Source organism: Callorhinus ursinus, unplaced genomic scaffold (assembly GCF_003265705.2).
Source record: "Callorhinus ursinus isolate GAN/ISIS: 27379988/994484 unplaced genomic scaffold, GSC_fseal_2.0 scaffold12, whole genome shotgun sequence".
Lineage (NCBI taxonomy): Eukaryota > Metazoa > Chordata > Mammalia > Carnivora > Otariidae > Callorhinus > Callorhinus ursinus.
Genome location: NW_027397074.1, coordinates 71947169 through 71961943, shown reverse-complemented (window position 1 = coordinate 71961943; position 14775 = coordinate 71947169). Strand labels below are relative to the sequence as shown.

General features: G+C 36.3%; 1 protein-coding gene across 3 annotated transcripts in view; it reads right to left on the bottom strand.

Annotated features, from left to right (window-relative positions):
* The window catches only part of EXOC4 (exocyst complex component 4), a 728355-nt gene that overhangs the window by 658195 nt on the left and 55385 nt on the right, over window positions 1-14775 (bottom strand). For all 3 annotated transcript variants that reach the window (XM_025854871.2, XM_025854873.2, XM_025854872.2), the window contains exon 5: window positions 11517-11626. In XM_025854871.2, the coding sequence (XP_025710656.1) occupies window positions 11517-11626 (110 nt within the window). The remainder of the gene's footprint in view (window positions 1-11516; window positions 11627-14775) is intronic.

The following is a 14775-nucleotide window of genomic DNA, read 5'->3' as shown; positions in this document are numbered from 1 at the left end:
ACAAAATAGAAAAACCAGAAGAACAAACAAAACTCATACAAATCATACCCTCAGGATAACCTGAAAGGTAGAAATGGCCCAAAATTCACAACAACTGTAAATAAAAATAAGAAAAAAAAACACCTAATCCCAGCAATGGATCTCCCAGGCTCCTGCCTGACCCCTGTTCTGCCACAAGGCTTTGTTGTGAGCCAAAGTAGGCTGTTGAAGAGACAAGGGGGTTAGTGATGATCCTAAGATTGATCTACAACTATCTTCTAAAAAAGACTATGTCCACCCTAAGTTTCAAAATACTCAAAAAGTATCCAAGAGATGAGAGCATGGACTAGAAGGAAGAGAGTTTAAAAGCAGACAATTTGCAGGAGCAGTATTTGAGACCTCCAGCTTCTTTGGGAGAAATAAGACAAAAGGAAGAGAGAAGTGCCCTTTGGCTACTGGATAGTAAAGGGTTAAAGAAGCATAAAGGGAAAATTAAGAATCCCACAAGAGAGTCAAAATTCTGAGAACAACTTTCTCCTACCATCAAAACAATAATCCACTCAAGTATTTAGATTTTGCTATGCTGACAGAAGAGGGAGCCAATGAGCTAGAAATTCTATAAAACACCCCAAACCCATAAAAAGAAAACAGGAAAACATGAACAAATTCGTATGAAGGTATATGGGAGGGGAGGGTGTCAAAAAATCCAACACACATTAACAGAGGAAAATTCCCTGCAACAAAACTACCATGAAGCACAAGAAAATTAGCTGACAACACTCCAGATGGAAGAAATATATTCAAACAAGAACTTGGGGATACAAAGTCACCTTGAGTCAGAATCCCAAAACTAAGAACAGACATGGACAAATAAAAGAAAGGTGAGAAGAAAACTGACTAAATTGAGAAGAGATCATGGAAAAAAAGCTATCATTTCAGACAGGAAGAATAAATTATAAAATACCCAAGAGAAAACAGACTCAAATGAGTATCTTCTAAAGGGTATTAAGGAAATTCAGGGAACCAAAATAGAGAATAAAAGGGATATAAAGTAAGAAGTGCAAAGACCAAAGAGAAAGTAGTAGAAATGGAAGACAGGCAAAGAAAAAGGTCACATATTAGAAGAAAAACAAACAATAGATTACTTAAAATTATAAAGAAAAAAAGTCTTGAATCAACAAAATGAAAGAGCCCATTGGGTATCTGGGAAAATGAGCCATCCAAAAAACAAACAAACAAACTCCAGGGCATATCCTACTACAACTGTTAAGTTTCTAAGTTAAAAAGTCATCAAGGTCTACAGGATCACAATTTACAAGGGCAAACAAGGCAAACTGATGCAGTCACTCTGGAAAACAGCATGGAGATTCCTCAAAAGTTAAAAATAGAAATACCCTATGACCCAGCAATTGCACTACTAGGTACTTATCCAAAGGATATAAAAATAGTGATTCAAAGGGACACATGAACCCCAATGTTTAGAACAGAAATGTCCACAACTGCCAAAAAATGGAAAGAGCCCACATGTCCATCAACAGATGAATGGATAAGAAGATGTGATATATATACAGAATGGAATATTACTCTGCCATCAAAAAGAATGAAGTCATGCAGTTTGCAATGATGTGGATGGAACTAGAGGGTATTATGCTAAGCAAAATAAGTCAGAGAAAGACAAATACCATATGATTTCACTCATATGTGGGATTTAAGAAACAAAACAGATGAACATAGGAGAAAGGAAGGAAAAATAAAATAAGACGAAACCAGAGAGAGGCAAACCATAAGGGACTTTTTTTTTTTTTAAGATTTTTATTTACTCATTTGAGAGAGACCAAGCAGGCACAAGCAGGGGGAGTGGCAGAAGGAGAGGAAGAAGCAGGCTCCCCACTGAGCAGGGAGCCCAATAATGGAGCTCGATCCCAGGACCCCAGGATCATGACCTGAGCCGAAGGCAGACACTTAATGAACTGAGCCACTCAGGCGCCCCAAGAGAATCTTAACCATAGGGAACAAAGTGAGGGTTGCTGGAGGGGAGGTGAGTGGGGGATGGGCTAAATGGGTGATGGGCATTAAGGAGGACACTTGTAATGAGCACTGGGTGTTATATGCAACTGATGAATCACTAAACTCCACCAAGAACTTAATAATAAACTATAAGTTAACCAACTTGAATGTAAATAAAAAAATTTTTTAATTAAAAAAATAAAAGAATTTTCATAAAATACACAAAGGAAGACAATAATGAAATAGCATTTTATAAAAAACAAAAAAAGAAAATCAGGAAGTAAAAATTGTAAACTAAGGAATTTATACCCATCTAAACTGTCCTTTAAGTACCAAGACTATAGGAAAAGAAAAGAAAAAATAAAAAAGCACCTGTTAAAGGAATTCTGCACCCATGAGCCCTTTCTTAAGGACCTTTTGATAAGCCAAGAGATGAGTGGAAAAACTGCAGCAAAAAATATTGATGATGAGCATTTAAAAATTTAAGTGTAGATTTAAGACAAAATCACAAGTGGCAGGTGTGGATGGAAGACACCTAAGACAAGTACGTTATAAAAAACAAAAAGTAAAAAACACAACTAAAAACTGCAGAAAAGAAAGGAAAATGAAGTCATGTTGTTACTTAGGCAAAAGATGGGGATTAAAGGATATCCACAAAAAAAGAAATGTGAGAGTGAAAGATTAAAGCATTAAAAAGGGACTAAGAGCATTTTTCTAAGTTTTTAAATACATTAAAAAGACAATTGCTAGGGGAAAAAAACACCTCCTAAACAACAACAACAAAAATTGTATAAATTAAGCAGCAAAGAATTAGTATCTCAGAGAAAAAGCAACACAGCAAATATACATATTTATAAAATACTATGATAGAGCTGAGACAAAACATTAGTCTTATCAATATATATCAATGGATCATACTCACCTATTGTAAGAATAGGATTTTCAATTTGAGTCACAAAGCAAGACCCAACAATATGCTATACACAGATCTCAAAACTAGTAATTTAGAAAGGCTAGAAATATAGAATGAACAAAAGATGCCAGTCAAAAAGCATTAACCATGATGACGAAGGGCATCTTTTAATACCGCACACCACAGTTCACAATAAGGCTACAACACTTACAAATATTTATATACCAAATTAAACAGCAGCCACCGTTTTGAAACAAAAACTACAAGGGAGGCAGAGACACGGGAAAGCCCATTAATAGAAAACTTGGATACATCACCAAAAAAAAAAAAAGGAGATCAAAGACCTAAACAATAAATAAGGCAGATCTTATGGATATATATCAACTCTACACCTGATAACCAAGAATGTGCCTTTTACTCAAGTACCCATGGGACATTCACACTGATCATGTATTGTCACAAAGAAAATATAAGTCCCATGAAGTAAAAGTATTACCAACAATACTCTCTGAATTCAATGCAAAAAAGCTAGAAAGGATTAAGAGAAACAGAACAAACACAAAGACCCTTTCATCCTTGAGTGTGAAATTCTTCTATTAAAAACACTACATCAAGGAGCGCCTGGGTGGCTCAATGGGTTAAGCATCTGCCTTCAGCTCAAGTCCTGATCCCAGGGTCCTGGGATGGAGCTCTGCGGCCATCGGCCATCGGTCTCCCTGCTCAGTGGGGAGTCGGCTTCTCCCTCTTCCTCTCCCTCTGCCCCTCCCAACCTCCCCAACCCTGGCTCATGCACTTACTCTCTCTAATAAATAAATAAAATCTTTAAAAACACTGGATTTTCATCAAATACAAATTGAAATGAGACAATATTTTTTAAATGATAATGGAAACTAAATATCAAGGTCTATGGGAAGCATTTAAAGTGTTGAGAAAAATTCCTCTCATTGAACACTTTTATCAGTAAAAATGAAAGAATTAAAATACATGACTTCAATGTCTAGATCAGAAGAAAAAATAAACCAGAAGAAAGCACAAAAAAAGGAAATAAAGATAAAAGGAGAAAATGAGGTAGAGAACAGAAAAATAGCCCTAATCAATACCAAAATACCAAAATTATTTCTTGAAAATTAAAACCAAAAACAAAAAACCCTAACACAACAGACAAACCACCAGCTACTTTGATCAAGGGAGATAGTGCAAATAAAAAGACAAAAAGAAAAAAGAAAATTTCAAAATCATAAGAAAATACTGATCTCTGTATAAATAAAATTGAAAATTAAACAAAATCAGTAATTTCCTAGAAAAACACACATTATTAAAATTGATCCCAACAGAGACAGAATGCTTAAAGAGAACAATTTACACAGGAAAAAAGAGAGAAAATTTAAAAAAGCAAAAATATGAATAAGTATCAGATCTGAATGTTTTCACAGGGAAATTCCCTAGCCTTCAAATATCAGAGAACCCCCATGCTCCATAAGTTGTTCTAGAGCACTGAAAATGAAGAAAAATTTCCCAATTCTTTTTATGAAGCAAATTATTATATTGAAGGCAAAATCTGATATGATTTAGACTATAGGCTAATATCCTTTATAAACATCGATGCAAATATTCTAAGTAAAATATTAGCAAACAGAATTCACCACCACACTGAGAAAGTAACACACCATCATCAAGAGGCATTTATTCTAGGAAATGAAAAATTGGTTCAATATTAGGAAGTCCATTAATATACAGCACAGTAAGAGATTTATTAAAGATAAAATAGAAAAAAGCAGACAAAAGACAATGACAATTCACAAAAAAATTAAAATGGGCTTTAAAATTTCCTTATAGAAATTTTTTCAAACTGACTCATAAGAGAAATGCAAATTAAACAATACTGTGATACCATTTTCACCTATCAAATGGGCAGAAATATAAAGTATAACAACACATTATGTGGCAAGGCTGTGGGGAAAACAAGTACTCTCACACACTCATGGTACAATGTAAGCTGGTACAACTCTTCTGGAGAATTTGGCAATACCAAAAAATACATATGGGCTTCTCTTTTGATTGAGCTATCCCTCTTCTAGATGTTTACCCTGATGATACACCTCCAACAATATGAAAATACATATGCACAACGTTATTCATTACATCACTACTTAGAAAGGCAAAATATGGTAAACAACCCACATACCCATACATAAGAGAGTGGCTGAGCTATGATAAATCAACATAATGGAGAACTATGCAAGTGTTAAAAATAATAATAAAGCATAATCTATATGAATTAAAATGGAGTGATTTCCAGGATATAAAGTGAAAACAGCAAAATATAAGAGTGTATCTAAAGTAAAATTCCCCTTCATGGAAGAGACGTATTAAGATATACATATATGCACTTATTAAACACAGGAAAAATAAGCCAGAAACTAATGAAATTGATTAACTATATGGGATGGGTGGAAAAACAGAAAAATGATCAGCATCCACTTAACTCTTATACACAGTAATAAAGAAATGGCCTAATAAAAACCTGGCAAACAAAAGACAATTTACAAGAGACCCAAATGGTTCATATACATGGAAAGATTCTCAATGCCACTAGAAACCTCAGAAATGCAAACTAAAATAACTAAAAAAATAAAAACATAGGGCCTGTCAGATTTGTGAAAATCCATTTGCAAAAATTGAAAGTTTAACAAAGCCAATTTTAAGGGCAAGAAATAGACAAACAAAAGTTCTTGCATAGTTCAGATTGTGCATTGGTGCAATCACTTTGAAAAGCTATCTGACGGGGCACCTGGGTGGCTCAGTCAGTTAAGTGTCTGACTCCTGATTTCGGCTCAGGTCATGATCTCAGGGTCATAAGATCAAACCTCGCACTGGACTCCACTTAAGACTCTCTCTCTCTCTCTCTCTCTCTCTCTCTCTCCCTCTGCACGTCCCCACCCTGCTTTCTCACTTAAAAAAATAATAATAAATAAAAATAAATAAATAAAAAGCTATTTGGTAAGTGAAGTTTAAAATGTGCAACATTCCTATACATATATAACACACATGGCACCCTAAGAATAGGGTTTCCTCACTTTGGAGGCATCATGGCACATAGAGAAAATAATAGTACTTACCCAACACAACGAGGATAAATGGAGGTGGCTGCATGTAGCTAAGAGAACTTGCCTAGAGATTCCGACTGCCCCAAGACCCAACTGGCTACCCCAAAGGCTGAAGGGTTGAGTATTTCAGATATATCTACAACCCATTCCCAAGAGATCAGTGTCTGGGAAACTGTCCTACAGAAATACGTACAAAAATACTCACTGCTATAAGGTTCCTAATAATGAAAAACTGCAAACTTATAACTTGTCTATCTATAGAAGAATGGATAAATTGTGATTATATAATAAAATACTATACAGTAGTTAAAACTAATAAACTAGAGCTATATTGTAACATAAGAAAATCCAAAAAATATCATGTTGAGTTCAAAACCCAAGTAGTAGAATGATACTTATCATACTATACAATTATAAGTCAATTAAATTATATCATTAAAATCAAGTAAACAGGTAAATTAAGCTATACAATTTACTTACACCCTAAAATACTCAAAATAACATACTTTGTATATAATAAACATACACAATATTATAACATTTACATACAAATATATACATATATAAATATATAAATTATACATATTGTTTCTATATTTACAAATACACAACATATATACATATACATAGACACAGTAAAAGTATGAAAACATACAGGAGAAAGATATGGAACAATTTCAAAACAGTTACCAATAGGGTAGAAGAGAGAAAAGGAATTGAGGAAGAATTCATGCATTCATAGGGGGCTTCAATTGTACCCGTAAATTTTTTTTAAAGAATCTGAATCAACTATGGAAAAATATTAATATTTATTAATATTAAAGCCCATAATGATGGTTATATTCATCTCCAATATATGACTATAATATTCATATTTAATAAATGTATTTTAACTAACGAACTCTGGCCTTGCTTTATTTTTACATTTATAAACATCTGAACCATTAATTCCATTTTGACTCCCTTGTATCCAGTCCTCAGCTCTACTTATGATTAATCATAGAAATCAACCAAGATACTTAACAGCAAAAGAAGGATACTTTCGGAACAACTGATTTAAAATGCCAAAGGAGGCCCCAACCTCAGGACAGAAGTACCTCAAAAGGCATCATCTTGTTGTTTTGGAGAACTTTCACTATTCTAGACATGTGAGTTGCAAGAAGAAAAATTTCAACTCCTTTTATGTTAGGATTCATAGCTCCCACTCCATGTAGAGAGAATTTAAATATCAAATCCTAAATTTTTAAGAAAAGTATCAAGTCCCAGAACAAGACTTTATGAAATAAAATGCACATGAGAAAAGAGCAGCAAAAGAAAAAAAAAATCATTTAATTTGTGCTCTCTTTAGGTTTCATTGCTTAACCTATGCTGGTACCAAAAAGAAAGGAAGGAGTCCAGTTTCATTATAGTTATATTCACAGCAATCCCAGCAGGAGCATGCATAAAATGAATAAAGAAGCCACAAATGAAATGCTTGTGTACCCCGGGAGTAATTGCTCAGTCAAAACGTTCCAAAGGCAGCTTGCCAAATGAAAGGACATACTGGGAATCCAAAAGCTTAAACCAACATTTTACTACAATTATTGGCTTTTCTCCACACTTCTCCCATCCTTTTACCTAAGTTATAGTTGAATTACTACATCTAAATTAGACATTAGTTTCTCGTACCTTACAAAATACTATGACTGATGAGAAATAGGAGAAAGGCTGGCAAAATATCTCTCTTACTTATTTAGAGTGGGAACAGCATGAGGCTACTTTCCAGCAATCACCATCTGGTGGACCTGGACTGATCACTCAACCTCTGTGGATGGAATATATTTATAAAATGAGTTTTAAAAATAATACCTGATTAACTAGAGTGTATAAGCAATATTTCATATAGTTACTACACAAACTGCCTATTCATGTTTATGCCTATTTTTTAATAGTTTACATTTGCATATTTTTACTTATTAACTTGTTTTATTGATTTATAGGGGCTCTTTATATATTCTGGATACTTAACCTCTTTTGGATAAATGCCAGTCTTGCCACGTATATGGACTCTTCTGTAAACTGCCCATCATTTGTCCAGTTCTTTAAGATGCCATTTCTTTTCCTCACTAATGTGTAGGAAAGCTAAATGGATGCTAATCATTTTTCTCTTAATGGGTTTCCTGCTTCTGCCAACCTGTGCCTGATTGTAATTAAATATTTTTTAATTGGATGGCGCATACACATCTATAGTTCTGTACTTTTATAACTTAAGTATTTAAGACTTAAATGGGATAGATATAAAAATAATCACCATGATAATGACAATAGTACCTGCCATAACTACCTCATAGGACTGCTGCCATCAGTTGAATGATGGAACATGTCTTGCAAACCATAACATGTAAACTATAATAGAAAATCTCACAGAAAAGTCACTCACACCTCCACCTGTAAAGAAGACATTTGAAAAATGACTCATTTGCAAACAATCAAAATGCTTGTTTAATTAATAATAACCTGAAAGTCCTCAGGAATCACCTCCAACCTAAATTTATGGCACCCCAGTGAGAGATCTGTTCTATCTGGGGATTCCCTATTGGAACTTCCTCTATAAAAATGTCAGTTCTAATGGATTACACCCTCCATCCTACTATTTCACAAGATGAGAGGGGAGTTTTAAAAGCCTATGTTAAATTCCTGCTGAAAATGACTATTACTTTCAAGGCTGACTTGCCGGGCACTTCACAAAAACACTCTTAGGACTTACTGCTCATTAGGAATAAGAAAATATCTGCCCTTTATTTATAGTGTATTTCATCAGGCTCACTTTTATACGTACTAACATTTTATGCAGTTGTCTACATAATTTACATCTTCCTCATTTACACAACCCCCTTTAATAATGTGACCCAGATTAATATAGTCCTTAAGACTGGAACTGCAGTGATTTAAAAAGACTTCACACATAATTTCAAGAAAGTCAAAATTTTATATATTGACTCCTCAAGATAACTCAAGTCAGAAAATAGGCAGTGCAGAATGATGGTCCCCAAAGATATCCATGTCCTTGATCCTCAGACTCTGTGAATATGTCACATGGCAAAGGAGACTTTGCAGATGTGATTAAGGTTAAGGACCTTAAACTGCGCAGAGTATCCTGAATTACCCAGGTGGAATCAATCTAATCACACGATTCCTTAAAAGAGGAAGGAGGCGGCAGAAGGGTGGGTCAGAGAGATGTGACCCGAGAAGGATGTGACACACTGTCCCTGGTTTTGAAGACAGAGGAAGAGGGCAACAATCTGGAAAAGTAGCAGCCCCTAGGAGCTGTGAAAGGCAAGGAAATGAACTCTCCTGTAGAGCCTCCAGAAGGAACACAGCCATGCCAACACCTTGATTTTGGCCCAATCAGACCCATACTGGACTTCTAACCTACAAAACTGTTAAGATGATAAATTTACATTGTCACAATTTGTTGTGGCAACAAGAGAAAACTAATAACCCAGAGCATACCTAGCTTTTTTGCGGGGGGAAAAAAAACGGTTAGAAGAGTGTATTCTGGAACCCAGCTCCTTACTTGAAATCACAGCTCTGCTCCTTGTCAGCTGTGTCAACTTAACCCGCTAGGCCCCGGCTTTCTCATCTGTAAAAAGGAGCTATTCGAATAGTACCTACCTACAAAGATTGTTAAAGGACTGAACTAATTCATGCGAAGCACTTAAAATATTGTTTTACATATGGTAGGCACTAAACACACCTTAACTACTGCATTTCGATCAATAATATTTCAACCACCTTCTCTTTCGGTCACCCACAGAAAAATCATGAGATCAACAGCCTTAAACAGTCAAAGAAATGAGCCCTTCTAAAAAGAAAGGTTTGTAGCTTATGTACAAGCAGTCCCCACGATGGTCCCACCTCTACTCAACTACCACGCGGCTCTTCAAGAGTCATCCCCAATAATGAAGGAACAGACTGCCGAAGGCAAAGTGTTACCGTCAACTCCACGAAGTGAGAAATGCTAACTACAGGGCCTGACAGAAGTGCCCATCAAAGAGTAAGCTGTCTTATTAAAAATAATAGATGTAGCAAAATTAGTTTCTACTGAAATTTGCCATAATTGGCATTTTTTCAACTTACTTGGTATTTACACAGTGCTTTTCATTTGCAAAACGCCTGCCCTATCATTTCTTCATAAACAATTAAAATGTTTATTTCACTTGGCCATTGACTCGGCAACATTTACTTAAATTGCTCTAACCAAGGTAAGCAATGATGGCTCACACTATAAAAACTTGAAGATATAACAGTGTCACAATAAACATAAGTGGTCAGAGTATTTTGGTTTTTGTGGGTTTTTTTGAATCATTAAATAGACTAACAATATAATCTATTACAAAATAATTTCTACACTTTTCCTACAGTAAAAGCAATAAACCCCAAGATTCCAAGCCTAAGTAACCCTTAAACTTAATTAAATGATATTATAAAAGGTAATTACATATGCCTCAGCAACAACAATATATAGTGAGGCTCTCAAAAGAAACACTTTCAATTAGGTACACAAAATGTATTGACTAACTCCAAATTATTTTTCTACCTTTCCACTTTTTCATTATTTCAGGCTCTACAGGACTACAGAACTAGAAAAGAACTAATTTATACCTGCAAAGCCAACGATAATCAACATTACTCATTCGTTAAAAGGTATTGAGGACTTTAGCTGTGACACGAAGGCACCTATGGGACATCTCAAGAAAAACATCCCATCTCCTTCTCCTCAACCCAGCGCTACAATAGTTGAAGGCTCTTTGCAGAGGCCCAGAGACAATCTGAGCCAAGTTCAGCTGAACCCTCTGACAGCAAGTCTGAGCTATTCCTGAAGAAATCCTCTAAATCTGCGTTCAGATTCAAAGCATACCCTCCGTCTCCAACTTTAAATATAGGCCAAAATGGCTCTTATTCAACAGAACAGTACGTAGCCCAAGAAGAAACATGGCTCAAAGTACATTATATGTGTGTGTGTGTGCACACCCACATGCGGGCACATGTGTAAGTGGGGAAGGCACTGGAAGATACAAGGTATCTTGTATAGATAGACAAAGGATCTAGAGCACACACTCAGAAGCTCTCAAGGACCAGACAGAGCATGTAACATGTACAGCAGCTGGGTAAAAGCTGACAAAAACAAGAGAGGTTATGGGGGGGCTGTGGGGGGGAGACTCTCTGCATCAAAAAGCATTCAAATTCAACTTCAGAAAAACAAACAGTGCTGGTCAAATAAAGCGTAACTACATCTGGATTCAGGAGACAGGCCAGATTCAGCTGCCAGTTTAAAAACTGATAATGCAACAGGCCCAACCAGTCATCTTCTATCTTATTCCCTCTGAGGGTGGCACAGAGCTCATCAGAGGCTCCAAGGCACTAACCTCAGGACCTCCCAGCCCTGACCCCCCAGATTTTCCCAGTCTTTGCTGAGGAACTACAACATTGTGAAAAGAAGGTGAGTGGCTAAAGAATTAAATACTTACCACTTGAGCTTCCAGGAGTAGAAAACTGAGAGGTATCAAGGAATTTTCGAGGAGTAGGAAGGTTTGTAACATCAATCAGAGGAACGGGAGAAGCATCTTTTATAAGGGAGCTGGAAGGGAAAGGTAGGTAGTTACCACTTTCTCCAAAAACAGCTGAAGTCCCACTACCTGCCCATCCCTTATAACTTTCGTCTGGGCATGAGCCCTTTGTACACTGTGATTGCAAGTGTTTTCCAAGTGTATTTCCAGTGGTGACTGTGCAGAGAGGGGTACAAAGATGTAGCCTAAGGGTTCCAAGTTTTCAAATTTTTGTCTTTATTTCAATGCTAGCTGGGTCTAAAAACATCATCCTGGATCATCTGGATCATGTGAAAGACTACCTTACCACCAAATTATGCCACGCAATTTTGGTACCCTCCTCTGTTCCTATATTAAAGTTAATTTATCAGCAAAGAAAGATCAAATGTCACCATACCATGATAACTGAAAGAAGGTTTAAGTAGTTAAACCTTGTTTAGCTTGTGTTTTTCAAGCTGAAGCTTTTGATATAGTCTGGGAGTTCACTACATTTAGTTTTCTTTAAAAGAGGTTCATAAAATTCATCAAGTTGAGAATCATGACAATAAAAGATGATTTAAGGAACTCAAACAGGTTAATTCAGTATTTGATTACCCATTTCACCTTTTCCATAAAGGCCTTAGCATCTCATCTTAATGATTAACTTTATCATCTCCAGAATAAACACATTAATTTTAAATGGCACAAAGACTATAAAAAACAATTAAATTTTCAAGTTATTTCACATTTATAGCCATCTGTTAAGTGAAAGAAGTAGGCAAGTCCAAGGCAAGTCAAACTTATGCTCTACTCTCAAGAAACTGAATCATCTACGGGGTGCCTGGCTGGCTCAGTCAGAAGAGCATGGGACTCTTGATCTTGGGGCCAAAAGTTCAAGCCTCATGTCGGGTGTAGAGATTACTAAAAATAAATAAATAAATAAACAAACAAACTTAAAAAAGAAACAAACAAAATCATCTAATCACATTGCATCTAAAACAGAAAAGCTTCTCTAAGTTCCAAGGGTAGGCTAGTCAAAGCCATAGTTCTCACCTCCTCCCAGTCCCACCACCATCGTTAGCAGCAGTGGCTGACCACAGATGTGATTCTCACAGTGGGTTATAAAGGGAGGGCAGGCAGAGTGGGGCAAGTGGGGACAAGACTACACCTTCAGGAAAGAGTTCTCCAAATGGGAAAGACGTGTGCACTGCGGACATCCGCATCCACACATCCCACAGTGACATACCCCATCTCCCTCCCACCACTCCTTTGGGACCCACAGTGCTAGCTACGTGTGTATTTTTAACCTAATAAACATATGCATGTTCTTTCAGAAAACTGAAAAAGAAACTTAGGTTAAAGGCAAAATCATCATTTAAGGTTTTTTGTTTTTTACATGAAGCAGAGTTTATTTGCATTTTGAATGTTTACATTTAGAAAATTTCAAAATGCCAGAAAACAATCCTTTTAGCCTCATTCCTTCCTAAGTCTGCCTTCTGGACCAGCCTTTCCCTCTTCTGCTCTCCACTTCAGCCATCGCTGAACCCAAAAACCTTTCCAGCCGGGCTTCAACCGCGAACCGGGACTGAACTTCTAGCCACGGATGATTTGCTCCCTTTGCCTTTGGAAACATTAGGTTTGTGGCAGCCTCTAGATAACATATGTCGGTGCTTGCTGTGAACTGGATGCTTTCTCAGTGGTGGCAAAATTAAGGTTTATTTTTATCAAGTGCCAATAACACATGAGCTATTGTCCCAGGCCTTGAGGATAACGGACAGTTACTAAGGTCCCCCTTCTCACTTACTACAGGGAAGAAGGAATCACGACTCAAACAAGTCTGCAGCATCGACGTGTCTGGGAGAGGGCTCAGCGCTGAGGATCCAAGTATGACTGCGATATGAGTGAAACCAAACAGCCTATTTCCAACTATTGGAATCACTTGCAGACTCATGTGAAACCTCAAGTATAAGATATAAAAGTAACAAAAATAACACTTACCTGGAATTAAACTGACAGAGTTCCCATAATTCTTTTCTTCCAATATAAGGCTATTTGGTTCCTATTTACCCATAAACTATCTTAAGAAACAGAGCGTTCAAATCCACTGATTTGTCACAATAGTTTGTCTATTGATTTGTCTATAAATCAATAGGATCACAGATTTATCCAGTCATCTTTCACATATTAACTACTGCTCTCATCTCCGGTTTTCCCTCGACTACCTCACCTCATCCTCTGACCTGCATGTTACTCACAACTGCAAAACTAGCTCCATACACCTCTCTAGCCTAGATTCACAAACCTAAAGAGACAAAGGATCATCACGGATGTTTATAGTGCTGCTACTCACTATTAAGAAAAAGTTCAGGGGACAGCGGTGGGGGCATGGGTTAGCCCGGTGATGGGTACTAAGGAGGGCATGTTCTGCATGGAGCACTGGGTGTTATATGCAAACAATGAATCGTGGAACACTACATCAAAAACTAATGATGTGCTGTATGGTGACTAACATAACAGAATAAAAAATTATAAAACAAAAAAAACCAGTTCATTTCGATTCTAAATGATAGGAAAAATATAGAATATGTTTCATAAATATTTCCATAACAAAAATAGAGAAGTTATTTTTAAAGCACTGATAAATGAAGGTATCAATTAACAGGAAAGTTCAGGTGTAGAGCAGCAACACAGCCTGCCACACAGTCATACAATATTTGTGTGTAGTGATATGTGTATTTCTATGAGTATAATACACACTTCTACAAACACAGATGTGCACAAGCTTCACTTCAGATTATAACCTACAATTATTTTCTCAATTTTAACCTAAAAGTATGTTTCAGTTAAATACGGGGTGATAAATGTCTTGCCATTTTAACTTTGAAAAACATAACCCACTGACTTTATTACCAGAGCCAGAAAGGCCCTTATGCTCCATCAATAAACTTTTAGAAAGTCAATTTACTGCAAGACTATTTTCATAGACTCATCTCTCTAAAATTTTCCCCTGGGCTTCAATTTTCTCCTTTGTGAACACTAACCCAAAGGCAAGTAACTCTGGAAATGACTTTTGGTTTTTCTCTTGTTCTGTTATGAAAGGACTTAGTCTCCAGAGTTCAAGAAAAAGTAGGCACACCCACTCATTTAGTTATGACAGACATGAAGCTCAACAGAAATGTAGGTGCTATTACAGAATACTGCA